General features: G+C 50.1%; 2 protein-coding genes across 5 annotated transcripts in view; both read right to left on the reverse strand.

Annotated features, from left to right (window-relative positions):
- Positions 1-325: 325 nt before the first annotated feature.
- DPM2 (dolichyl-phosphate mannosyltransferase subunit 2, regulatory) lies at positions 326-3,191 on the reverse strand. Its single transcript, XM_072882719.1, has 4 exons — positions 3,141-3,191; positions 2,510-2,599; positions 1,219-1,321; positions 326-918 (listed from the first exon to the last, which is right to left on the reverse strand). The coding sequence occupies exons 1-4, from the start codon at positions 3,141-3,143 to the stop codon at positions 860-862; spliced, it is 255 nt and encodes an 84-aa protein (XP_072738820.1). The 5' UTR covers positions 3,144-3,191; the 3' UTR covers positions 326-859.
- Positions 3,192-4,763: 1,572 nt separating this feature from the next.
- The window catches only part of EEIG1 (estrogen-induced osteoclastogenesis regulator 1), a 39,387-nt gene continuing 17,340 nt past the window's right edge, over positions 4,764-26,810 (reverse strand). For 3 of the 4 annotated variants that reach the window (XM_072882714.1, XM_072882715.1, XM_072882716.1), the window contains exons 3-12: positions 22,332-22,452; positions 21,976-22,005; positions 17,466-17,582; positions 16,925-16,971; positions 14,100-14,257; positions 12,844-12,948; positions 12,386-12,575; positions 12,085-12,206; positions 10,880-10,949; positions 4,764-9,987 (exon numbers count right to left, since the gene is read on the reverse strand). In XM_072882714.1, the coding sequence (XP_072738815.1) occupies positions 9,942-9,987; positions 10,880-10,949; positions 12,085-12,206; positions 12,386-12,575; positions 12,844-12,948; positions 14,100-14,257; positions 16,925-16,971; positions 17,466-17,582; positions 21,976-22,005; positions 22,332-22,452 (1,006 nt within the window). In that variant the 3' untranslated portion in view covers positions 4,764-9,941. The remainder of the gene's footprint in view (positions 9,988-10,879; positions 10,950-12,084; positions 12,207-12,385; positions 12,576-12,843; positions 12,949-14,099; positions 14,258-16,924; positions 16,972-17,465; positions 17,583-21,975; positions 22,006-22,331; positions 22,453-26,810) is intronic. The other variant, XR_012045606.1, reaches the window with a different exon arrangement.

Here is a 26,810-nt window from a genome sequence, read left to right on the forward strand (position 1 = left end):
ACCCCACGGGGAAGGACAGGGTGCCACCAGGCCTGCCCCCTCAGCCCCAGCCCAGCTGGCACGCGGAGCCTTGTCCAGGAGCAGGAACCAGCCAGGGGCTGACAGCAGTGATGGGAGCTGCACCTGTCAGCAGCGGACCCAAACACTTCCTTGTAACCCAGGGCATCTCCTCACCACCCCCCCAGCCGGATGACCGCAGGAGGGGACGCAGAGGGCAGCAGCCGCGCTGTCCCTGAATCCTCTGCATGCCCGGCCTCACAGGGGTCCCTCTTCAGACAGGTAAAAGCCCACCAGCACCGTGATTAGTTCTTCCAGCAGGCAGATGGAGAATGCAAGCCTGCCTTTTCCAAGCTCAGCCTCATTTCTTTGCTCTCAATCTTGAATATAATTTAAAAAACCCCACAAACCATATGTAAACATTTAAAAAAACCCAGAAGGAACAAACTACTGGATACAGCAAGAGCAGAGGGGAAGGATTACCCAGAGGCCAAGCAGCGGGCAGGCATCGGGGCTCAACTCGCACTCTGGCAGCTACAGCTGCTGGACCCCCACAGCTCCTCTAGCCAGCAGGGGCCGAAGCACAGCTGGCACAGGCAGCCCCAGCTGGGGAGTGGGTCCCTCACAGCCGGGGCTCTGGTCCCTCTCTCGATCAGCCCCGGAGGTCAGTTTTGCTTCGCTTTGGTCAGTAAGTTGTAAACTACAGAAGGCTTCGTCTCTGCAGGAGGGAACGTGGGAGAGCGCAGCCAGCTCGGTGCTGAGCGCTCTGGAGGAGGTGCTGCCTGGTGCTGCAGGCAAAGTCTTTTCCTGGCTATGATGCTGCAGGGTGGGCGCCTTCTCCTTATCTCTCTCAGCTGGGCCTTCAGTCCGATTTCTTGGCAGGTTTCCTGCTCTTCCACATCACAACCATTATAAAAACACCTACCACGAGAGAGAGAACAGATTCAGCCAGAAGCCTTCCAATTACAGGCACTTTTAAAACACATTGTAGTGAGAAACAGAACCTCAGCAGAGTGAGCGAGAAACAATTCTGCTGTCCAGAGGCTCAAACAGCCAAAGTTACACACAAACATACACCCCGAGAGCCCGTGCCGGGCTGAGCTGCGGCAGGAGCCACAGAGAGTGTGCCACAAGTCTCACACATTAGCGAACCCCCCAGCAACCCTCTTCTCTCTTCCTAATTTAGAAGCTTTTAATTAGAACGACAGAAATAACACTCACCTATAAATAGCAGCAGCAGCAGCCCGGCCACCACGGGGATGATAACCGCATACTCCCTAGGCAAGAAGTACTGGTGGATCACATGGTCGCTGTCGATGAAGGGCTGCAGGAGACAGAGAGGGGTGTCAGCAGGTGGGCACAACAGCCGGGCAAGTCCCCAACACCTGCAGCCTTGTGGTTTCAAAAGCGGGATGGAAATATTAGGCATGAGGAAATAGCTAAAAAAAAAAAAAAGGTGCCCAGACCTGCACGTGGCTCAGCCCACAGCTGCAGGGACGCGACAGCGGGTGGGCAGCGACGGCTTCAGCGTTCAGCCGACAATGAGGGGCGGCTGCATAAGACCATCACAGGGGTCCCACAGCCCCAGGGTCTCAGGGTGGGCACGGCTGCCTGCTTGGTGCTGAACACAGTGAACCCCCGGACTCTCTGCCCTGCAGAAGGGAGCGGCTGATACAGAAACAGCGGAAGCTCTGTTTCGTGGCGATCCCACCAGGATCCCTCTGCAGAGGCCGGTGGAAGGCTTTGGACACTAGAGTGCAGTGTAAGGATTCCTACACAGCAGCGAGCACACCTACGCACTCCCGGGACTACGGACCGTATAAACACGTATCGGACAGCAGAGCAAGCAGATGCAAGGGGGGAATTCAAAACTCTCAGAGGTTAGAGGGGAAGCTGCCCGGAGTTCAGACATCAGCCCAAGGCTGAACCAGGCCTCTCGTACCTGGAAGGCTCACGAGGAGACGTTTCTTTCCAGGAAGAAAACCACTAATGACCCCAGCTGGTATGTCCCTAGAAGCAGGCAAACTACCAGGCTCACAATTGCTTTTCCAGAGCTCTGCGCTCCCTACATTCTTCTCCTCCCTTCCAGGCTCCAGATTTGGTAAGAGTCGTCTCTTTTTATGTTTCTCTCTGTGATCTCCCACCAGAACCAGGAATCTGGAGGACCGCTAATGTGAACACCAATGACAACACCTCCAGTGGGACCAGGCTGCAGCTCTCGCTGACAGCTCGAGTGAGCCTCGGATCTTACACCGGCCGGGCCAGCTTGCCTGAGAGCAGCAGGGCAGGCGGCACGATCGAAGCTTGGTCTTGCCCAGGCAAGGGCAGGCACGCCCAGAGTGGGCAAGGGCTGTGCCAGCAAACAGAAGCAGCTCTGCCCCAAAATTTTTAAGCAGGAAGGTGGCAAGGCAGAGTCCTTCAGGCACACGGACACATGAGCACCTAAACAAAGCCTAAGCTAACACCCGAGTGTGAAGTGACTGGGATTATAACAGCCAGAGGGGACCCATACCAGTATGATGATCCAGAGGGTGTAGTAAACAAAGAGAACGAGGCTGAAGGCAACCAAGCTGAATCCCACCACCTGGTCTGTTGCTGTGGCCTGCAAAGGGAGAGAGAGTCAGAGCGGGATCCGCACGCTGTGGCGTCTGCACAGGGACGGTTAATGGGCACCTGCTGCTTGTTCGGCCCCAGGTTATGTGAACGCGCGGCTGCGGGTCTGAAACAGGAGGGGAAGGGGAGACCCTCTGCAGCAGAAATAGCCCACCGCGAGGGCAGCGGGCAGAACGGCCGCGTCCTGCTGCTGGGAGCGCTCCCGGAGCTCCCGCCCGGCCGCCAGTTCACACCCGCGCAGCTCCGGCCCGTGCTCCCAAGTACCGACCCCCGCCGACACCGGCGCTGCCCCGGCAAGGCCCCAGGAGGCGGCCGGGGCCCAGCCTCCCCCCGGGGGCGGGCAGCCAGGAGGCCCCGCGCTGGCTCCCGGCCGCGATTCAGTCCGAGCCCGCCCGGACCCTCCACGTTAAAGGGCCGAGCCAGGGATACGCCGCGGGCTGCCGCCTCCGGAGGGCCCCAGGGGCCGCTGGGCCAGGCCCGCCAGCCCCTCACGGCGTCCCGGGGCCGGGGGCGCCCCCGGCCCCACTCACCATGGCGACCGCCAGCCCCGGCCTCCCTCCCCGCCAGCCCCGCCTTTCCGGGAGCGGCCACCAATCAGCGCGCCCCAAGCCAGCCCCGCCCTTCCCCGGCTGGAGGCGGCCAATCAGCGGGGGCGGCCTGGAGCCCGCGGCATCCTGGGAAGCGTGGGCGCGGCTCCCCCGGGGCAGGACGGGAGCTGTAGTCCCGGGCGGGAGCTCCGGCCCGTCCCGTCTCGTCCCGCAGCACGGGGCCGGGCTCGGCCTTCTCCGGGGGGGAGCCGGGCAGGTCACCCCCCCCCCCCCCCCGGGGAAGCGACAGGGCGGCCGCTGCAGCCCGCGGGCCCCACGTTAGCTCCCGCTGGGGTGCATCGAGCGGGGATTTTCCTGGCTGGGGCCCCGAGCGGGGGAGGCAAGCAGGTTGTGAAGTAAATGGAATCCCCAGGGACTCCCCGTGCGTTAGCGCTGTTCGGAGACGTGTTCGGGGTTAGGCGCCGTGCTGGGGAGCCCTTCCCTCCCGGGGCCCTGGCATGGAGGGCAAGGCCTGACCGGCGGCTGCCCCTGCCGCCGGATCCAAGCCCGCAGCCCTCCGTGCTTGCAGTGCCTCGCCCGTAGCACCGAGATCCTTTTTAACAGCTCGAAGCACGCTGCGCTGAATGATGACGGAGGGAAAGGCCAGGAGCGAAGCTCCTGCAGCTTCGGTGCTGTCCCCGGGTGACAGGAGAGGACGGTTTCCCTTGGCACCAGCGTGCTCTGGCTTCATCAGCCACCTGATGTCTGTGAGTCTGATGCAGTGACTCATCTTGAAACCAACCAGCTCCAAACCCATGCCAACACCAGAGATACTCGCGCCCCGCGCCCCAGCCGTTTCTCCGTGCATGCACACGCTGCAGCTGGAGGAAGAGGAAAAACGAGGCCGAACAGCTGAGGGACACAAGAGATCGGGATCGTCCGAGGAAGGGGAGGCAGCTGAGGGAACGGGGAAGACCCTGCATGGGACTCAAAGGCGTAGCTGGTCAGCATGCGTGGCTGAGGCTTTGAGAGGGTGGGGAAGGCAAAGCCGCTTCTTCCCAGGGGCCCTGGTCCCCTCCAGCCTTTGCATGCATCAGCAGCAAGTACCCAGACACCAAGTTTGGCTCAAACCTCTGTTAACCGGCTTGCCAGCCTGTGGTGGAAGAGGAGGGGTTGCTCCAGCACAGGCCGTGAGGGCCCACAGACGTTCGCTGGAGCCCCGCGGGGCTGCGGCACCTTCCCCCAGGCCAGGCTGGCGAGGTGGCCCCGGGCAGGGGTGCCCAGACCTGCTCTGCAGCGGGGCAGGACGGGGCCGCTCAAGCACAGCCAGGGCTGGGACACGAGACACTGCCAGCAACTCACACCAGTTCACCTTCCCCCTGGATCGCAGGCTGTTCCTTCCACTGGACTTGCGCTGTGCTGCCAGCTCCCCTCTCCATCCCTTCTCCTGTCTGCAGGGAAGGGCTGGCAGGGATCTCCACTCCCAGCCGCCAAAGAAATCCTGGAGGGCAAAGCTAAATCCTGTTCCAGGGCCCTGCACGCCAGCAGGCCCCGTCTCACCCTTCTGCTTCCTTAGCAGATATTTAAATACATTTAAAACAAGAAACAAAGCATGAAGAATCAGTGTGAAGTACCAAAAACCTTTATTTTTCCCCCAAACCATAACAACATTTGACATTATATTGATTTCCTCATATATTTGTTATTTCTCTACGTTAGGAACCAGATACAGAAAATACAAACACGATCTGTTGAATCAAAGACGGCACAGCATTCCGTTAGAAAAAGAAACAAAAAACTAGAGGAGCAAGATAAAAATGGTGAAAAATAGTAATTCCCTCCAGCCCAAACTTTCCAAGAATCATCATCAAAATAGAGCAGTGGAAGTAGCTTCTCTTTCTAAACGCACTTCTGCTTTAAGAAAAAAGTTAGATTTATCTTTAGATTTCAAAGTAAAAAAAAAGTTAAACTATCTTTCAAGCAGTTTTGGAAGTTTGCATAGACCCATTCCCTTTCCAAAAATATCAGCAATCTCTCTATAGAATCTGATATAAATCAAGTGCGCGCCTCGTCTGAAGATCACCAAGCTCAATTAACTTTCAAGAAAATAAAACATGATCTCCCCTTCCCCTCCCTCCCCCCACAAAAATACGGGCTCTACCATTACTCCTTGTGTTTGAGGCAAGTTACGAGGCTCAGCCACACCTCTCGCTCACAGCTTCATCCAAATTCCTTTTTTATTTCCCAGGTTTCCACGTCCACTCCCTCCCAACGGGGCAGGGGCGTTGCAACGCGGAGCTGCGGAGGGCATCAGGCTCGGATGGTGCGGGTGGGCTGACGGACGATGCAGCTCTCGGGAGGGAAGCGGGGGGGGAATTTTGCACTCATCAACCCCCCCAGCAAGAAGTGGCTTTTCAAGGACAAACACCTGCGACCAGGCAGTGTTTGTAGGAACTTGCCCCCGGGGACCAGCCTTGTCCACAGGGCTCAGTCGCCAGAGCAAGAACTCGTTCAGCTAGAGACTAGGTGGGGTGGCAGGGGATGGGGCAGGAGGGGCGCGGGGTGAATTTGCAGCTCCCGGGTAAGGCAGCGAGGAGGGGAGCGGGGGGGCCCCTCTCCAGGAGGGGTCTTTAACCTAGGTGCTCTAGCGTACCTGGAGTGAGGTTTTCCCAGAGGTTCACAACAGTGCGTGCAGAGTCCAGCTGCACAGCCACCAGTTTAAAAAGAAACAGCAACGACAAAATAAATAAAAAGTCAACCCCTCCTATTAAGATGAGAATGAAATAGGTATTCTTCAGGTCTCGGCCTGCTTCGGAACCCTCTAAAAACTGAAGCAAACATTTAAAAGGGCTTATTAAACTTTCTGCAGGGGGCAAAGCGATGTGGCAATGAGGGGGGAGAGATCACATGCCTGCTGCCCATCGCACTGAGGGTCAGGACAGCACGAAGGCCCCCATTTAAAGTGCCGACCATACAAAAGAAGAAGATGGAGGAGCAACATCCTTCTCCCCCTTTTTCCATCACAATTTCCAACTGAAACCCATCTCCTTCACCAAGTCGCAACTAAGCCTATTCTTTTGGACATTCACTCAGTTTATACCGGTTTTAAAAACAGTAAAAAAGTTACATTGAATTTCCCAACTCTTTGCAACGGGCTTCCACCAACTAAAGGTCCAGAAACTGGGAGAGCAGAGCCCACGTGTTTCGCCTGGCCCCGAGACTGGAGCAGAGAGCCAGCTCTGCTCTCCAGGGTCAGCCACGTGTGAGCAGCCCTGCTTGCCAGCATCAGAGACCCAGGGGACGCAGAGTCTTGCCAGTAAGGTCCTTTTACTTGTTTAAGCCACCTCTGAATCCCCTGAGAAGGGGAACAATGTGGGGAAGAATGTCCCCCCCTCAGCCCCCCAGGAATAAAATATCAATGAAACAATAATGCAGTCAGAAAAACACCAGCCTGCTGGGTTTATAAAAAAAAAAATTCAATAAACTTCATGACAAAAAAAAAAACCCAAAGGAAACTACTAGCCAGCGGTTTGAGTCTGGAAACTGATTCACTTAAATGTTCAAAGCCCAACAAGGAACAGACGGCAGCGATGCCACAAGGAAAAAAGTGCTCGCGAGACACAGCTTCCCGAGAGACGGCAGCGAGTCTGCGGGACAAGCAACCCCACTTCCATCACCACCGCCTCGTACGCCCACCACCGGCCAGGGACCACTGGGCATCGCTCGTGATGGACGTGCAGCGGGAGCTCTGCGTGGGATCTAGAAATAGGAACAGACTTCTCTCTCCTCCCTCCGGGTCTGCTCTGGGTGCTCCAGCCCTGGCTGTGCTGCACCAGGCTGAATGACTAGGGCTGCTTTCTTATTCAAAATGAGGGGTAGGAGAGCTAAAAAGCTACATAAAGACCAGGATCTGTGGAGTCAGTAATAACGTGGAGACAAGGAAGAGATACCCTATGAGACACAGTTATCAAAAACGCAAGCAGTGATGTGCCAAGGCGCTGGAAGAGAAGCCAGAGACGTGCCCAGGTTGGCCACAGCTATGCGATGGAGCAGGTTATGCCTCTACCAGCCTGGGAAGGTGAGACCAGCTTTCTGAAAAGCTCAACTGCTTCTCCTCTTGCTTCGCTAGAAAGAGATTCCTCCCTCTGTCCCACTGGGGATTTTGTGACATGCCGAGCTGCCAGCGCCTTGGAGCAGCTGACTCTTGCCAATGGGAGCAGAAGAAAGTCCTGGGTTCCCAACTGCTCTGACAGTGACTGCCATTGTTTTTCATGGGAACAGAAGCAAAGCAGCAGAAGTGAGCTGGGATTTGGCCTCTTTCCTGGCTTCTGTTTGCTCCTTCCAAGTCCTGGTTGGACCCGATTTCCCGAGGGGCTTCGCTGGCCCCTGGGGAGCCGCAGGTGCTGGGGAGCAGCCTGACCCCCAGCTCCGCACGGCCATCCGCAGACACGGCAGGAACCCCTTGCTGCCTGAGCCTGCTTCTGCCCTCACCCTGACCGGAGCAGAGGGTCAGGCCAGGCCTGGCTTTCTGGCAGAGCCCCAGGGAGAGAGAAAAGCAAGCAGTTCTCCCCCTCCTGCAGACATGCATCATCCCAGGAACAGGGCAGGATGCTCACCAGCCTGCTAGTGAGTGCCAAACCTACCCAGACTGAATGAAGAAGAGATCACCATTAAAAGCCACCAGCAAGTGTGAAAGAGTTTTTGTTCTAGACAGATTCAAAAGATCCAATACTTTTTCCCTACATTAAAGCAAACCAAGGTGTTGTCTGTACCCCCTCTTACCCTAATCCAAATTTAATTCCCTTTGAAGGGAAAGGGTGAAAAAGATCCATATCCTGTATCTGGTCTGTCCAAATACAGAAAGAAACCTCTTGAAGAGAGAAACCGTCAAAACAGAGTAAGCAGCTGTATAGCTTTGCCACACTGCCTAGCACCCTCCCCATGCAGCCATCCTTAGCTAGCAGGGCAAAAAAAAAATATATATAAATCAAGGCCCTTTCATTCCTTGTTTCTTATTCTGCCAAATTCCCTTTTCCAGTAGCTCATCTGCATGCATTCTGGCCACAGAGACCACAATTAATCCTTTTTTTTTTTCCTCCTTTAAAAAAAGGCTTTACAATAACTAAGGATTTGAACAACAACGTGACCAGTTACAAGTCGTTCCTTGCTGAATGGGACAAGTGTGTGCCTGCGCAAGTGTGCACACAGACGTGTGTCAGAGGAGGGCACGTTCCCAGCCATGCCCGGGAGTGTGCCATTGCTCCGAGTGCACGGCCGTCCAATGCTACTACAGTACACCGGCAAAAGAGGAAAGGGCACTACACAGAAATAGCTTATCGGCTGAGAGTCTCTGTACAGGAAGGGCTGCAAGCACAGCCTGCTGACGGCCCACGGCTGGAGTCTGCATAGATCCTCATTTGCAGTTCAGCTGCCAGGAGAATCTATAAGTGGGAGCTGAAAGGGACTGACATCTCTGCCGCACGCTGGAAGGAAAAGAGGCAGCTAAAGTGTCAAACAACTGCAGAAACCAAACCCAAAGAAGAGCAATTGAAATATCAACCAGAAAACAGTTTGAAGCCTTGTCAGAAGAGTTCACTTGCCACGGAGCAGGTAAGAACGTCTGCTGTGGCTAATGCAGCGGGAAACACCCATTCTACCTTTGAAGGCAGAGACAGTGGCTTCTCCCCAGCCCCAAAAGGAACAGCCCAGGCATAGATCCCTGCTGACAGGGCAAGAAAGGCCAACCAACACCGATTCCCTTACTGGCCCAGGCCAAGAGAGGCAATTGTTAATCACCACCACAATGGAGAGACCACTGCGGTCAACTGCATCCTGCTCTGGCCCAGAGGAGGGCTATCAGATAACCAGATTCTTTTCACAGTCCAAGAAGGGCAGTTCCCTTCCTGAGCCAAAAAAAAAAAAAAAAAAAAAGAGGCTTTGTATTCCAAGCTCCAACAGTGACTATTTGCTGAATCAGTCCAGCAAACAGGGATTGCACTCCTGGAACAGCAAGTAGAAGCCTCCTCTGGGTAAAATCTGGAACCTCTAAAGTGCTCCTGCTAATGCTAATAGATGAACACTGCCCTTCCATGCCCAGCAGTGGAAGGGCGTAATGCAGTTAGTGGTACAACAAGCACTAGCATTTAACCATTTATCAACTCCCATCTGGATTGCGGTAGTTTTCTGAAATGCACTTTTGGGAGATATTTCCTATGAGAAGAGGATGTTTGGGGATTTGAGGGTAGGAAGGTGAAGTGCACACCATAGCATACCTTGTTCAGTAAAACCGTTGCCTTGGAAGGTGGTGGTCCCTTGCAGAGTCAATGGAATAAAGCATCCTGCAAGTGGCCATTTCACCGTGTCACCAACAACCAGCTCTCGGTTTGGTTAGAATGGTTTCCCCCTCCCCCAGTGGTTTGAAAAGTTCACAGTGGTATAACCCAATGTTTTGGGGAGACAGAAGCTGAGAAGTCCCCTGTTGCAAGTGAATGGGTGGAGTGAGGGATGCAGATGAGCAACATCCTCTAGGACTAAGGATAAGCTCAACAGACACCTTGCGTCTGATCAGAAACAGGGGGAAGGCAGGCACTGGAAGAACCGGGAAGTGGAGAAGGGTAATGCCAACACAGGGAAAGTGCATGATCTGGAGTGGTCTCGGAGTAGTTCTGCAGTGCAAACGTATGGGGAGGGGCGTGGAAAAATCCCTTCTGGAATGCTGCATGAAGAGAGGTAAAGGTTGGCATCCATGTGGCAGCGGACTGGGTAGGGGGCCTGTTTCCAGCAGCTCTACCCTGTTCTTCACATTTAGTGGGTTTCAATCACCACTGGCTCGTAAACTCCAGATGAGACCCTGGGGAGGCAGAGGGGAAGAAGATGAGAAAGCCAGGTTATTTTCCTCAGTCACTTAGAGCAAGCAAGTTCTTACTCAGAGCTCTCTACTCACAAACATCGCCCTCTAACCCCACACAAAATACTGAAAATAACAAGTCAGTCTGGCGAGAAGTCAACCCTCATAACACAAAACAGACAGATACGTGGCAAGCTAACACTAGAGCACTTGAAAGAGCTGGGTATAACACATGAATCCTTCTGAAGGACAGAGGAAAGGGGGAGTATCCTGCGCAGAGAGCCAGTGTTCCTGGCTTTCCTTTGCTCCCAATTTTGTCACTGACTTGACACATCTTTGCATTACCATTATTGCTTTTTTTTTTTTAACCTCAAAAGGTGCTATAAAGGCTCAAGCACAACTAGCCAAGACGATGTACTAAGAGCTATTGTGGCAAGAAAAAGTTTTATTTGTTCAGAAGCTTTCATGAGAGAACAAGCCCTCGACAAAGACGGAGGAGGCAGGGAAAAGGGACAATAAACCAGGCTGCTGCAGTTTTGCTGCAGGCCAGCAGGAGGCAAAGCTCCCTGCCTTCAGTCGGGTGCAGGAGCAAACAGGAACCAACCTCTACCATTTTGTCCTTTTAGTCCTTATTTCTGTTCTTGGATCTAACAACTAGGATCACATTATCCACATTATCCTTCTGAGCTCCTGCTGGGAACTGCATTCATACTCCAGTGCAGCTGTAGCCTGTCACCAGAGGGATCCCAGGGGGGTTAATGTGGGAATAAAGCCACCACGTAGCACATGATGTTTAGAAATCTCTCCTGTAGCAAAAGGTGAGAGTTTCCTGGGTACAAAGAGCTAACTAATCTCTCTGGAGCGCCTCTGTCCCCCAGCCTTTCAGGAAGCCTACCTGTTTCCCAGCTGAATACCACTCAATGTAGTTGTTCCGTCTCTGCTCACAAACAACCTCAGGTTACTGTCTGCAGATAGGAAAGGAAGTAAGACATCAAAATCCAGAACTACTGACGGCTGGCAGGTGCTCTCCTCCCAGCCGCATTACACAATGGTCAGCACGCGAACAAGTATGTTTCTGGGAAAGCATGTGCACGCTTTCTGCTGTTCCCACAGTAACAGAGCCCCTGGGAACTCCTCTTCTTGCTCTGAAAGGGAGCCTCATGTACAAGTCAAACACAGCATTAAGCTTTGGAAGAGTAAATGCAGAGAAATTAATTCAGTGATACTCCTCCAGCTGCTTCTTTTAAGGCAATTCCATTGATGCAAGTTCTCGGTCAGCTTAAACACATCTGAACAGATGAGATGTGGGGCCTCACGCTGCTTTTGTAGGCTCACTGGAGGAGAAACTCAGCCTGTTCTGCTGGTGAGAAGTGGCTACATTCAGTCTAATTTTAACCCATGCTGAGCAAGGTGTAAATCCCCACATGATAAGAATGTTGCCATATGCGATGATTTAAGGTGACTAACTATAGAAGTACGAATAACAAGCTAGGCTCAGGTTTAAAACTTATTGAAAAACCTCAACTAGATGAAAACAATTGATTTCTAGGCTAAACTGGAAAATTAAAACAAATGCAGTGATATTATTAGTTTTCTCTTAATAGATGCTGCGACTGTGATGGAGAACACCCCTTCTTAGGCTCTCAGACAGACCTGATCGCCAGCACACTATGACCCATCTTTCTTCCCATCTTTTTGCAGAGACATGCTGTTTCCCCTCCATTTGTGCTCTTCTACTTTAATAAATACCCTTGGGCTGACCCTGGACGAAGGCCCCTAGAGCAGTGCAGACAGCTGATCTAACTGATTTCCACTGCACTGAAGAATCGGTATTTTTCCCCTCTCATCCTGTATGTTTGAGCTACTGTTTAACCTCTGCTGTAGTGCGTAGAACAGCAGCAAGCGCTATTTGCTAATGGAGGTGCAGCTCTCAAATCCACATGGTTTGTTTACCTACCAAAGAAACACCTAGCAAGCACTGAAAGCAAATTGCTGTCAGGAGGAGAAGGCAGTCCATGGTAGATCAGATCTGACTGTAAAAGCCTGGCAGCCTCACTAAAAGAACAGCCAAGACCTCCCCTTTGAGACTCATCCTCTCACCTTCAGTATTGCTGACATCTGTGAAGTCCTGACTCTGCATTATTTTCTCCACTATATCATCAGCATCGATCCTGGTGTCATCCACTCGGGTTGGGTGACTCTCCACTGAATCCTTTTTCCTCCTGGGGAGAGGGAAAACTTACTCAGCTTTTCAAGACACAGACTTTCAGATACTCTCCTGCTTCCCCTGGCAATAGCCTCCTTCTCAGCAGCTACAATCCAATCTACCACTGCATGAAGACAAAGGATTAGATTCTGTCTTGCCTTCCCAGAGAAAGCACTTTGCTCCTCAGTTACCTACCGGGAGGGTCTATCCAGCAGAAGGGCTGGTCTGGGGGGACGAGGTGGCTTCTCTAGTTTGTGGTCCCGCTCTCCCTCAGGACACTCCACCGTCATACTCAGCCCTCCAGACGCACTGCTGCTGGTGGAGGTATTCCGGCGATGGGTCAAGTCGGACATACTAGATGAACGGGAGTGCTCCGTGCTGTAACCTGTAAAAACAGAGTGATTACACACCAGATCTTCTCCCCTTCCTGGCAGCACATTAACAGGCAGGGCAGCTTCAGACCAACTTTTCTGCTCTCATATACAGAGGTTTAGACATACATCTATGAGCTCATCTGCAGAGACTAAACAGGAGACTCTGATATTAAAGAGCAGGGTGAGAGAGATGGCTGCAAATCACTCTCACAAGAGCTTGTTGCAGGAAAGAAAAAGGGAAGGGGCTAGTGCTGGCAGAACTGTGTGGATCAATGTTACCGGAGATCTTGGACTGCTGGCTGGCGTAGCTGGAGTTCCGCGAGTGGCCCGAGTGGAAGACTTCCTCTGGGCTGGACAGGTTCTGATCCGGTTCTTCTGGGACACCTGCCAAGGAACAACAGGGCACTCCACTTACACCATACCCAAGCCAGCACATTGCCTGCTGATCACCTTGGGCTGGAGGCTGATCTTGGGGTGCTAGATGAAGGAAAGGGCAAGTCTGTTGGCAGAGCCCTGCTGTACAGGCTAACACAGAGCTTAGAAGCAGCTGAGGAGTAGGGGAGACAACAATGAGCTTCTCTGTCAAGCTTATCACTAATTCTAGCATCCAGTGCCTGAATTTACAAGCATCTCTGGGGGCTTGAAGGACCTAGAAGGACAGGTAGTATCTGAAGCTATCCATAGTTAAAAGCATTAAGCTAAGACCAAGAAAGCACCAAATGGCCACTGACAGTAAAGTACTGCAACCTCTGGTTGTGGGTGCTTCTCCTGTTACTACTTTTCCCCTACTGTTACTTGTGAGAGAGCCCCTGCCATTTAATTTAAATCACATCTGAATTTGATACAGAAACCTCAGCATAACCTCTGCTCCTTTGCTATTGCCCCTGCTTGTCTCTCTCACAGCAAGCTTATCCAAAAGTGCACAAGCGTAACACGTTAGCCAGCTTTTTAAGAAGAGCACTTGCACACTGTACTAAGTCACTGAGGCGATAAGACTAGAGTGCTATTTTGGTGCAGTGTATCTGCCTGCACATTTGGAGTGTGCTGGGAAGAAAAAAAAGGCTACGGGAAAATGCAGTGCCCTTGAAAACAGGCTCATAGAGAAGCCAAAGAACTCCGCATCAGCAGCTGGAACAAGGCCATTAGACCTCAAACCAACCTCTAAAACCTTCAGAGGAACTTTTCTAGAAGTCTGAGCAAAAGAATAGCTGAGTGGAGAACAATGTTAAGTGTCGCTGAACACAATGGAAAGCAGGGATGAGTGCAATACATGAATTATTAAATCCCCAGCAAAAAACCCAAATTGCTTTATCTCCACTAACAGAAACATGTGGCAGAGATTCATGCTTCCTCTCCTCAGTTGCACTTAATAGATGGTTTTGTTTTTCTCAAATTTCTTAATGAGCAGAGGGATGAGGATGGGTGTGGGAAAACATGAAAAATTAAAGAGTTTCTGTGCTTGCAACTGCTGGGAAAAACAAAAGAGTGTCCAGGCACAGCCAAGCGTTGCATGGCTCCAGGACGGGCATTCATACCCGAGCTGAGAATGGCAGTTCTTGGCTTGGTCTGACGCAGAGAACCAATCGTGGCTGAATTGCTGCTGCTGCTGCTTGTGGTTCCCTCGCCCTTACAGGTCAGCTGCAGGGTAGAGTCCTGTCCCGGTATGGTGATGGATTTGGCGGTAGAAGGAGGCCTGTAATCAGAAGCGAAGAAGGTTACAAACTGCCAGGCAGGGACCGGGAATCACCCCACTGCACCAGCAATTCCCACTCTGCTCTGACAAGAGGGTCCCCCCGCCCGCACCCACTCTTTGCGGGGAGGGGGGAAGCTGGCAGCCCTCTGTGACTAGCGACACAGCGTGACTTTGGATTTTCCTTTCCTACATGCAAGACGGGTCTTCCCTACCTTGTACTGCATCTGGACTGCATTACAAGGACAAGCAAGTTTTTGAGGTAAATCAAGGCAAAAAGGGACTATTGAATCATTTATATAGGACAGCAGGCTCAGAGCTTGCACTATCCTCCAGAAGACCATCCAGAGCTGCCTTTTTCCCCCAACACGTGTCCAGTGGCCACCTGGCCTCACAAACAGGAGCTGGTTTGCTGTTGTCCAGCTCTAAATTCCAGCACCCTTTCATCACACCTTTCTGGCTCAGGTCAAAAAGAAACCTTTTATCCCAGCAACCCCATCCCCCTATGAGAGTACTTTTACAACGATCAAATAACCTTTCAATTTTTTAACTGATGATTAAACTCCTTTTCAGTAAGACTAAAGTGTTTTTCCAGCTGTCAAAATTATTTTTCTGGTTATTCTGCATGCTTCCAACATCCCTTTGTAAATGCTGACTGCAAGGCAGAGCGGCGAGTGCCTGGAGCCCCCTCCCTTCCTCCAGAAGTGTTTTTGGGTGGAAGCCGCAGCATGTGCAGCGTGGCAAAGTGAATATTCCTGTTGGAGTCCTAACCTCCCTGCAGCCCAAAGTCTGAACTGGAACTAATGGATCGTATTATGGTTTTTAAGTGAGGAGTGAGAAAGAAAAACTTTTATTTGTCTCACTTGGAGCTCTGAGGGAAGATGCTACATGAGAGGACCTTTGCAGTATTTTGGGAGAAAAAATAAAGCACTGAGAATATTTTATACGGGCAGCCAAACAGCCATAAAGGTTTCAGGAAATCCACAGCATACCTTCCCCAGGAAAAAAAAACAACAACCCTCCCTAATCACGTTATCAGTGATTTACATGCACCCGGGTACTTCGGGGACTTTGCTTTGCAGGTTAATAAGGCCTTTACAGCCTTAATCAAGCAAACTGTTCCTGCAGCAGCTGTCGGAGCAGCCCGTGGGTCTGTCAGCTCAGGCTGCTCAGCCTTCCTTGCCCTCCTGCACGACACCCAGGAGGAGAAGATTCATCGGAGTGCTGCAGAAAGTCAGTGCTCGGAAGTGATTTCCCAGCACAGTTTAATTCCTGCCTAATCCCCTAACGAGTGCCATTTCTCAGAGGCTCTACTGATCAAGGACTATTCTACATGCAAAGCTTCCATTTTTAGACATTTGCACATCATCAACATATAAAGAAAAAATGGGAATGACTGCAAAAATCCTTTAAGAAAATTAGGAGGTTTGACTTTCAGACTGACCCCACTTATATTAAATGGATATATATATCCAATTCTGTATAATTTTCAGGCACTCTAACAGTGGGACTTGCTTCCACAGCGAAGGAGCAACAGGTATTTTTGTCAGACATATTATTGCCAGGCATCCCAGCACCCTAGATTTAAAACATCTGTTACTGTTACGAAGTTATGGTTTAAGATATCCAAAACTTCTTTATTACACTTCCTTCTGAAGCACAAATTTTTCAGAATCAGATGACGCTGCATTTAGGGCTTGAAAGTCTCAGAAAACGCTACAGCACTACGAAAAGCCATTCGCAAAATAAACCAACCAAAAATTACGCAGTATTTTATAACAAGAATGCAAGCTAATTTATACACTTTAAGCTAGCTCCTAAAATTAGGCCTTTTATCCCAGAATACCACTACTACAAGAGATGGCCTCAAGGTAAAGCTTTCTTCTCTCATCCTGTTGGGAGTCAACACAAAATATTTACATCAGCACACGGCAGTCCTGTATAGTCACACACACACCTTACAGCACACTAAGGCAGGCTGGCTTGGACTGCAGAGTCTTGCAACACTATACTGCAGTATAAAGGTACATGTTGTCAGTATATTTGTCAGTTGATCTCCCAACAATTTTTTAAGCAACAAAACGGCTTCATAGCTTAACTGTACTTATTCTTTCCTATCACGATGCATTAAAAAAAAAGTACATGATTGCAATTTCTCTGCTAATTAATACAAATTGTGAACCTGGGTCCCCTGTAGAAGAAAAGGATAACTAAAATGTTTCATCCTTGCAGTTTTTTTGTTGCTGCTTCAATTCAAGATCTTTATCCTGTGTGGTATGTGCTGAAGTGTGTCCATTTCCAAGACTGTTTTCTTCATTGACCTTTCCCTTCTTGGAGGTCAGTGAAACCAACCCCAGAGCTATGAGAAATTCTGTCCTTCATGCAAAACATGGAAGTTTGTTATCAACATCCATTAGTTTCCAAAACCTAACGGACACTAGCAGGGAAAATACTGGCACAACCAATAACCAAGTTGGGAAAACCACAGCAGAGAACAAACCAACCAACAGCACAGGCTGGCTTAGCTATTCTAGCTGATTCAAATCCAGACCACCAGTTTCAAGCCTTCCCTTGTAATTCCCCATCTTTTCCCCCTCCCCATCAATTTTAGTCTCCAGCAGAGAATGGCAAAAGAACCAGATGTCCTGGTCTGCCCACCCAGAAACTCACGTTTTGAAGCAGGGGTCCCCCGAGAGCAGGGACATTCCGATCGTGACCTGGAGAGGGGGGACAAGGCACATCGTTAGCCATGCTGCGGCGAGCTCCTCACTTCACAACAGCCAGGAGGCCAAGGGCTAGGTGTTAGCAAGACCTAGTTCCTTTCCAAAGGAAATCAACTTCAGGGATTTAGCAAGGTATTTCCCTCCCTGCCCTAAACCACTGGCATCAGTAACTCCAAGTTGCAGTGGCTCAGCAGGACACCAGCCTGGCCACCCTGACAACGCACTTAGAACTTTTTCCACCCTCCTGTTCACGCTTTCTTTGATGACAAAGAATGCTATCGAGGGTCATCACTTGGCCAAATGGATGCCAAGATATCAAAGGGCAACTCTGATAATCAGAAACTTCCCAAGTCAGACTAGCAGCATAAAAGCAAAATCCTGTCTCCGTACGTAACAGGACCTTCTCTCAGGCCTAGCACTGCACTCTGGCTGCGATCTTTCCAAATTCAATAGTAGGATTCCCACTGTAGCAGCACCAGCTGCTGTACCTTTAGGATGGAGTTGTCCTGTCGGGTGTTCTTAGTATCATATCCTTCCAGCAAGCAGCAACGGACAGTGGATCCAGAGCCCGCAAATTCTGCCAGATTTAGATCAGCAAAGCCCAGCTGTAGCCAAGAAAACAATGGAGGGGAAGGGGAGAGAACAAAAATCACTCAATAAAGGGATACGCGGTGTCACGCAGACCAAAGGAAGAGAGCGCATGTGCGACCGAGGGCAGAAACAGGAGCCGGCACACACAGAGTCGTGGCTGTGAAGACTCCCTCTCTCGAGGATGGGCAGGGTCACATTCCTAATCCCAAGCCATGTGGACACTCGGAGGCCTTCAGGAAGCCAGCCTGGTGTGGAGGAAGGACGTACAGCAGTGGTGCTGGCCAGGACAGTGTTAACCACCCCGCAGTCGTTGCATAACCAAGGACATGGAAGGCACTAGGTCAACGATGTGGAAAAAACAGAATCACACATACACAAACATAATAAGGCACTCTTTGTATCGGGCCATCCCAGAATGCAGTGGAGCATGTGAACCAGGAGATGAAAGATATTGTTACAGAGGAAAGTGACACTGTCCTGAAAAACAAAACTGAGACTTCCAGCACAGCAAGCTGGAAGTCCAGAGCCATGCAGCAGTGCATGTGCCTCACCCCCACAGAGGCAGCTGCTGGGCTGGGGAGCTCCTGGAGCAAAGTCTCCTCAACGCCGCTAAGATTTAACTAGCGAGTGGTATGTTTGACAGGCAGAAGGGAAGAGAAATATTTGGAGAGATTTAGTTGTGAGCTCTCTAAACCTTCTCTAACAAAGGGGAAGCAAATAGGGAAGGTGATAAAGTTGAAGATCACAGGCAAATTCAAAGAGGGTACTGATGCCTCTAGAGTAAAGACAAACACAATGAAGAGTGGTTTTGTTTTTCTGCTCCAATTCCTGGTGTATTAATACAGTGTTCCAAAGAAAAAGTTACAGCTTCTTTTATGCAGAGCTTTAACAATAGAAGTCAGTCGTGCCTCATCTAATCTGATCAGGAAGAGATGCTGTACCCCATATTTGGCCAAACCATCCAAGCATAGAAAGTTTGCATCACTTCAACATACAGGTCAGCTCCCACGAGAACACGGAGAGAAGGTGGAGAAGCAGCAGCTCAGACCTAGCTGTTATTCTGTGCATTGCAGTACATTTCTCCTGCCCTAGGACTGACAGCCAGCTGGATGATACAACTGAACAGGGAGCCCCAAACAGTAGCACCATCCTAAGGAATGTGTGGAAGCTGGTAGGGAGTCACAGCACAAACCAGAGTCGCTGCCGTATGAACCCTGGCTCCCACTCCTCCAAATCAAAAGTCTAAACCACAGTCTGCACGAGATATATGATTCAGAGGAAGACAGCAGCAAGATTAGCGTAGCTGCTTCCTCCATCCCATTCTCAAAGGGGAACAAGAGCTGATGGGAAAGGAAAAAAAAAGTGTGGGATAGAGCAGGAACCTTTCTTCAGCAAAAAATGGAAGGAAAAAAACCCTTAACTTTTCTCCCTCTGTTCTCCCTTCTTAAGAATTACCTTAATGCAAGTGTTTCTCCAGCCCCTGCTGTAGATATTCCTCTGTCTCTTCTAGCCAAGGGCTACGCTGCTTACTGAATATTCACCAATAAGGAAAAAACAGTGAATTTTTATCTCTGAGAGATAAACAGGACAGGAGAAAGCCACAGAGGGAGCTGCAATCCATCACAAAACTGGAGAACAGAGGAGACACGGCACGACCACACCAGCAGAACAACATGGCACAGGAGTGGCCCAGACCCAGATCCCTCTTCCTCCACCACAGCACTAACTTCTCCGAGAAGATCGACATCGGAGGACAGAGCGTGGGAGAACCCTCCAGCGACCCATACGGTGTGCTGAGGTCAGAAGCTCTTCTCAGGAAGCAGACTCCCAGCATATAGAGGAAGGATCCCTTAACAAAAGGATGTTTTCAGATGTAACCTTTCAGAATAGTTTCCTCAGTTTTCCAGCCAGCTGATGGTGTTTCTTCCAGCTCGGGGAAAGAGTTTCCGCTTTATCAGTCCTTCCTGTTGGCTTCCGCTCTATAACCCCTGACACTGAAGTGACATTAACGTCAAACCAAAAGGTGCGCAAGTCAAGGGAAACTCTGTCTTGAGCACAAACAGCTCCATCACTCTCAGTCCCTGCTGAAGGGGGACCAGGTAAAGAGGGCATTCACAAGTTGCATTTTTCTCTACATCTGCTGCCACAATTGGAGGATTTTTCAGCTGAATGAATATAGTTTAAAAAGGTGAGGATTCACTGTTTAGAATGGGAAAATAGTTGCATGAACATACACCACAGACTTCTGCTAGAAACGTTAGGAATCCCAAGTAAGTCAGTTCTGCCACGAGGACCTGCCTGGAACAAGCCTGGTCCATAGGGCAAGACTGCGAGGCTTAATCACCCTGTCTGGCGTGACATCCCTCGTCTCCGAGCTGCTGAAATGCTCAGGTCATCTTCTGTTGAATTCTAGGAGAATTTGTCTGTCGTCTTCACACTAGACCGAGCAAGATACCAGCCCAAGAGATGCCAAGTACTTGAGCTTTGGTCTCTCCTGCACTTGGGCCACAACAACCCCATGCAACACTACAGGCTTGGGGAAGAGTGGCTGGAAAGCTGACAGGCAGAGAAGGACCTGGGGGTGTTGGTCAACAACCAGCTGAATATGAGCCAGCAGTGTGCCCAGGTGGCCAAGGCGGCCAATGGCATCCTGGCTTGTATCAGAAATAGCGTGGCCAGCAGGACTAGGGCAGTGATCGTCCCCCTGTACTCGGCACTGGTGAGGCCGCACCTCGAATCCTGTGTTCAGTGTTGGGCCCCCCACGACAAGAGAGACATTGAGGGGCTGGAGCGTGTCCAGAGAAGGGCAACGGAGCTGGGGAAGGGTCTGGAGCACAAGGCTGATGGGGAGCGGCTGAGGGACCTGGGGTTGTTCAGCCTGGAGAAAAGGAGGCTGAGGGGAGACCTTATCTCTCTCTACAACTGCCTGAAAGGAGGGTGTAGAGAGGTGGGGTCGGTCTCTTCTCCCAGGTAACAAGTGACAGGACGAGAGGAAACGGCCTCAAGTTGCGCCAGGGGAGGTTTAGACTGGATATCAGGAAATGTTACTTCACTGAAAGGGTTCTCAAGCACTGGAACAGGCTGCCCAGGGCAGTGGTTGAGTCCCCATCCCTGGAGGTATTTAAAAGCCGTTTGGATGAGGTGCTTAGGGACATGGTGTAGTGGTGGGCTTGGCAGTGTTAGGTTTACGGTTGGACTCAATGATCTTAAAGGTCTTTTCCAACCTGTGCGATTCTGTGGTTCTAATTCTAGGCTGGAGCAATTAGGTCTCTTTCAAAATGCCACTAAACACAACTGGAGACTGAGTAAAAGGGAAGTAGGTTAGAACATGGCCTGAATAAGAGCCCAGGTTAACTCCACCATGGAGACATGCCTTCAGGCTTCCTTTAATTCAGCGTTTCCAAATACTGTGGGAAGCTTGAGGATGGACACCGCGGGAGGAGCAGGCTGATGCATTTACTTTGTCTCAGAGGCATGTCTCTTCCTCCAACTATGCTGCTCTTCCAGGACAGGCAGCTCTGCAGAACGGAGGAACAACCTCCCCCCAATGTGAATTTAGTGAAAGAGAAACTGATGGCCCTAGAGACCATGTCCTAATTCACAACAAAAAAGGAATAGTGTGGGCAGCAACTCTAGCACACAGCACAGCAGTACATAGGAGCGAGTGCAGTTCACCCTTCAAAGCCAGTTGCCTCCATGGTCTCAAGAAGGATATCAATTAGAAGAAATTCTTACAAGGTTGTGCGTGACCTGAACATCTGTTTATTAGAAGCTAGCAGCAGTGACTCATATTCAAACAAACATGGTTTTGGGCTCTGCGCGAGCTCAACTTCTAAGCCAACATTGTCTCTTGATCCAGCACAAAGAGGAGAAGGGGGTGGCCCATTGTCTCTCCCATAGCACAGGCAAGAAAATGGGGCGGGGGGAACAAACCAAAACTAACACCCCTGCTCATCAGTTTGTTTTTTGCCTCAATGTCTCTGGTGCTTTGGAAGGTGGTGATTTCTGCTGTAGGTTTCTGCCTGCACTCATGAGGCAGTGAGGTGCCTACCCCAGCCACAGCTGGCTGCTGTGTTCTGGAGAACAGAACTGGAGTCTGTGTTTCTTTAGTAGCGAGACATTGCCAGAAGCCAGAGTTCACATCTGACTCAGAACTTCCCCAAAGTTTGAGGACATGCAGATCACCTTCCCAACCCCCTTCTCAAATCCACATCCAGTACAATCTGGATCCTGTCCCAGCAAGTCGATTTTTTTGGGAAATCACTTAACTCAGGCTTAAACTAAGAACCAATGACCCTCTCTCCAGATTGCTTCACACAGCAGCCACTGGTTTCTAATGGGTGTAAAGCACTAACAGAAGACAAGACCATCATCACTCTGCCACATTTGCCCCTTCTGTGCTCTTACCTTTGAGTAGGTTTTTCCGCCCTTCAGCTCCTATAACGGAAGACAAAACAAACAGGAAAAGCAGCTATTTTATGTGCTGGGAAAACAGGAGGAAAGTCATTACTCAGTCCTGGAATTTGCTCTCAGGATTTCACAAACCTCTGTCTCTCAAGGGTTACCACCACCCTGGTCGCTCCCACCCTCTGTCAAGCACCCTTGCTGGAGAAAGAGGCTCCATTCGAGTCTCATCTGGGCCCAAACAATCTTTCCTTCCCACTACTGTCCATGCAGTTGTTCTTGCTGCCAAAAAAGCAGCCAGTAACAAACACCAGTACACTGGTGGTACTACCTGCCAGAAGCAGAAGCTAAATGCTCACCTTACGGACAGATACTCGGCAGATGCAGGGGTCCAGGAGTCCTGTGGCTGGGTTGGCACTCATTTTACACACAAAGGTGAATTTCTTTTTCCAGCGGACACAGTTTTCCTGAACTTCCTCTCTATGAGAATGCAAAAAAAAAAAAAAAAAAGTAGCCTTCAAATAAAGGTACAAAGCCATATCAATCCTGACGATTAAGTCTCTTTTTAATGACTGGCGACCTGGTCTGCCAAGATCCTCTACAACACAGCTTAGTCCACACCACCTGAAACTGCACCATACAAAGTGTTATGTTAGCATCAAGCTTTTTATAGTCAATACAGGTAAAATCCACCTAGGTTACAGGGAAGACTAATCATCCCACCAACAGAGTTTGCCTTTAAAACTCTCACAAGCTCTCCGACATTTCCTGCTTAGCCGGTTTAGCTCATTCACCGTCCAGCCTGGACAGATCCAACCTCCGTAACAGAACTGGGCTGAAGGTTTACAAGCTTGTCTTCTGCAATGTGCCTGTTTAGTACAGCCTCTGTACAGCAAACATGCTATGTGTCCTGGATGGCTTGGCCTTCCCAGGCAGCCATCCTGCTTCTTATGCTGGGACTAGGCCAGTGAGGAAGGCCAGCTCGAAGGAGGACAAAAATGCATGTGGAAATGTTCCTGGGTGCACGCAGACAGGACCCCACCAAGCAAACACTGTGCTTCAAATCATGGCGGGGGGTTCAGACTGTAAAGCAATCTCAGCCCGGGAGGGGACAGTTTTCCTTGCACAGATTCTGAGCAGTCTACTTGCATCTCCAGGGGGAGTGGAGAAGTGCATGCCAGCATAGCCTGAGCCGCAGGCGGAAGAGAAGAAGCCTTCCTGAGCGCAGGAATTGCTTCAGGTATAGCTTTGGCTTCTGCAGAGCCCTCAGGGGAAGCTGGATTTCACCCTTCAAAAGAGGCAGGCTCAAAGGAGCCTGGAAACAGGGTGTGTGGGTCCTTCCACAGGGCTCTGGTTCCCCACTGAGCCTCTGCAGGACCTGATCCGTTTATGGCTCAGAGCTTGGCCCTCAGCCAATTAAGTTCTCAAAGTAATGAGGCTGGGGTGGGGAGGGAAGGGAAGGCACTTTTGACAGCTATGAGCTAGCAAGTTTGCATCTCGCTCTTATCTCTCCTCTTAGCACAGGACAAAGAGGCAAGGGCACCCGATAAAGTGTTTGCTTTAGCACGGAAAGGGAGGCTTCCCACCATCTGACCCGGGCACAGTGCGAGCCAAAGAGATCGGTGGCAAAGGGGAGAATGATCAGTCTTGGTATTGCGTCAACTCTCCTCCTGGGAAGGAAGCTGGTGCACAGCCCAACAAGCCCTTCTGCAACTCAAGGTGAGCCCAACAGACGGATACCAGGGACTGCATCCTGACCCAGGAGGTCCCCTCTAGTCCTCTGAGCTATTTTGTGGGACCTGAATGTGCTGGCCAAGGCAAACACAGAGAACGGAAAAGGAGTAGCTGACGAATAACTGAAACCTGTAATCCTCTGTAATGCAGATAAGGGCTGATCATCCCCGTTTAAAACGTGGGAAAACAGAAGGCAGCAATTCCTTCAAGGCAGTGAACTTAAACTCCTTCCAGACAGAACTAAGGCTAGCTATCGAAATCATTGAAAAGTGAGACATCTAGGTGCCGAAAATACCTTTGAATCTGGGATTAATTCAAGATGAGATCTGGTTCTCATTGCTCCACTCAACTCACTCCAGCTCCTTCAGACAGGAGAAGAAACATTTCCAGGGGGATTAAAAAGGCTTTGCCTATAATAAAATATTCACCGAGCCAGCCAAATTAGGCAAGTTAAATTTAAGATGTGAGGTGCCTTAAACCTGACTTAGTAGTAGGTATCTTGAATGACCTAAAGGAAGGAAAACTCAGATACAGATGAAAAAAGGAATTCAACAGAATAGAAAAACACTTGTGAACACACGTGCTTCAGAAACGCAAGGAAGGTACATGGGATGCAGAAAACACCAAATATTTTATAGCAGCATTACTCATCTTTAAAAAGGAACCACTATTTTCTAGAGCACAAGGCTAATGCTCATTCTGCTAACGACACCAGAGCTTCAAGCCGAATCCTGTAAGGCAGCTACAGGTGAACGATCCTCAGATCAGAGAGGTACAACAGCCCATTGCTGCAAACTTCCTTCACAAACGCGGCTCAGAGCTCTAACTCCTGTCACAAGCGAGTATTTATGTGACCAAGCTCCAGCTCCCGAACGCCCATCGCATGTGCCTGGCTCCCCGCAGCTGCTTCGTCAGTAGGATCGGCAAGGACTGCTCTAGCGTGCGACTTTCCTTACTCATGAGTTCTCGCTCGTATTACAATGCAGCTATGATTAAGCATCTGCTGGATGCTGCTAAGTCCAATGAAGGCTAATTACTGCAAAACGTGGCAAAAAGTACTGATTAGTAATAAAGAGCTCCTTCATAGCTAATTTGCTGTTAGCATAAGCTCTGCTAACAGACATTCTGCTTCTTATTAAGGATGTATGTTGGCTTTCCAAAACTGCTGTAGATACCACACGGCGCAAGGGATTAGGAAAAGGATTTGGGAGGCTTTATGTTACCCACAGCACCGCGAACACAAACCCAAGCTGCAGGTGCACGCATAGCTTGGGGCTTTTTATGTCTTCGGAATAGTCTGCACAGGGCAGAAAGGAGTTTACAAGATAAAATGCAGAGCTGCTTTCCAGTCACAAGTTTCACAATCATTCAACAATGACTTTCAACTTTCTTTTTTACTTTAAAGAGTGGCTTTTAAGGGTGGGGGCTGGGTCTGTATCGTTAGACGAGCAAGCGACAGCACTATTGTTTCAAGCCAAACTCAAAAAAATTAGTTCCACATTTCCAAAAGACGGCATGTGGGGAAGTGATGGGCTTTGTCTATTCACCTCCCATCAAGCTATCGTTAGGCTGGTAATTAGAGAACACTAAAATAGGGAAAAAAGTGGACTCAGAGGAGGAGCAGTTTTGTATTTAGCCCTAGAATATTCTCTGATGTACAATTAGGAACCATCACACAGAAACCAAAACCACACAAGAAGCGTGGCGAGGGCTGCACCAATGGAGGCGTTTCCTTCCATCCTAATCACAAGGCACCTAAAAGCAAAGCAGAAACTAACAGCTTAAAACCAGAAGTGTCTAATTTTAAGTTTTACTCTGTACGTGGAGAGCCAGAAATAGATCAGACCAATGCCTGGTACCAGGTGCCAATTCAACGGGTCTTCAGAAGTTTTATTTTAAAAAAGCCGTCTGTACCGTTTTGCAAAAAGACTCCCAGAAGGTTGAATCCCTGCCAAGCTAAGCTTTGCCCTCTTCTGACTCGAGACTTATTCAAAGCTGTGTAATTACTCTTCCAGACCTAAATAGACCTCCTCAGAATAAACTGATGCAACCCTGTGGCAGCTTTTGTGAAAAGTGGAGTTGCAGACAGAGCTTCTCGGGGTCTTCTAACCCTGGAGCTGCTCATCTACCTCCAGCTCCTTGACCAGCCAGAAGGGACAGTTTACTGCATCCCCCAGCCACCATCCTACCCCTCGAGAGAAGATTTACCAGAAAAAGAGCAATTAGAAGATGTTTCACCATAGCACAGCATGAATCCAAGTAACGGGTATGATGCACAGCAGTGACCCACCGGTTTACCTACTTTTACAGAAGTAGCAGTGTGCTCAGTGAAGCCACCAAGGCCTGCCTGGGTTTGGATCTCATGCACAGCCTTACTGTAGCTCTGGAAACAGGCGGAGGAACATGCGATGAACAGATTTTAGAGAAGAGATGTTTACCAACTGTGATTTTAGTGCCACGGACAGAGTAGCACCGTTACAGAAAGCCACAAAGCTCACTATGAATGCAAGTTAGCTAAAGCAAACACTTATAGAAAAAGGCCACGTATACGACCCATGCTATCTTGGGCTACTGTGGGCCTCTGTCCCACATGAAAACCTAGCTAATGAAACACCAGAACAGAGATTAAAACTTCTATTTACAGACTCAAAGCTGCGTTGCGCCCAACTGGGTATCATGCTTCAAACACACAACCCGCTGAAACAGTTTTGCCTTGCTGGAACATCCAGAGCAGCAGATGTTTCACTCTTACATGTGACTACTGCCATAAAGTAAGACAGTTAAAAGTACGAAACATCATAAAAAGGCCACAGGCTTACTGGGAGGGCAACGACAACAAAAAATAGCTTTCTAATGCCAAACATTTCAGTAGAGCAATGTGTCTCAGTCTGATGTTTCATGCACGGGAGCAGACATGGGAAAACCTCAGGCTAAATGAGACAGTATATAGATAAGCGCACACAAAGAGCTGCTTATTCAGATTTCCTCCTCCTCATCTACACAAAGAGGGAGAGCAAGCTTTCCTATTTCTGATGCCCAATCCCCATGCTCACTGTCCCTCCTCTTGGAGATGTGGATCTGTGTCAGACCCTTCAAGCAGAACT

This window comes from Ciconia boyciana, chromosome 18 (genome assembly GCF_034638445.1).
Source record: "Ciconia boyciana chromosome 18, ASM3463844v1, whole genome shotgun sequence".
Classification (NCBI taxonomy): domain Eukaryota; kingdom Metazoa; phylum Chordata; class Aves; order Ciconiiformes; family Ciconiidae; genus Ciconia; species Ciconia boyciana.

What these genes read in the sequence shown, in the direction of transcription:
- DPM2 (XM_072882719.1), bottom strand. An exon ending in CCCTCTGGATCATCATACTG is followed by an intron (nt 1,322 to 2,509) that starts GTATGGGTCCCC and finishes TGTCTCCTGCAG; the next exon opens with CCCTTCATCGACAGCGACCA. An exon ending in GCTGCTGCTGCTATTTATAG is followed by an intron (nt 919 to 1,218) that starts GTGAGTGTTATT and finishes CTCTCGTGGTAG; the next exon opens with GTGTTTTTATAATGGTTGTG.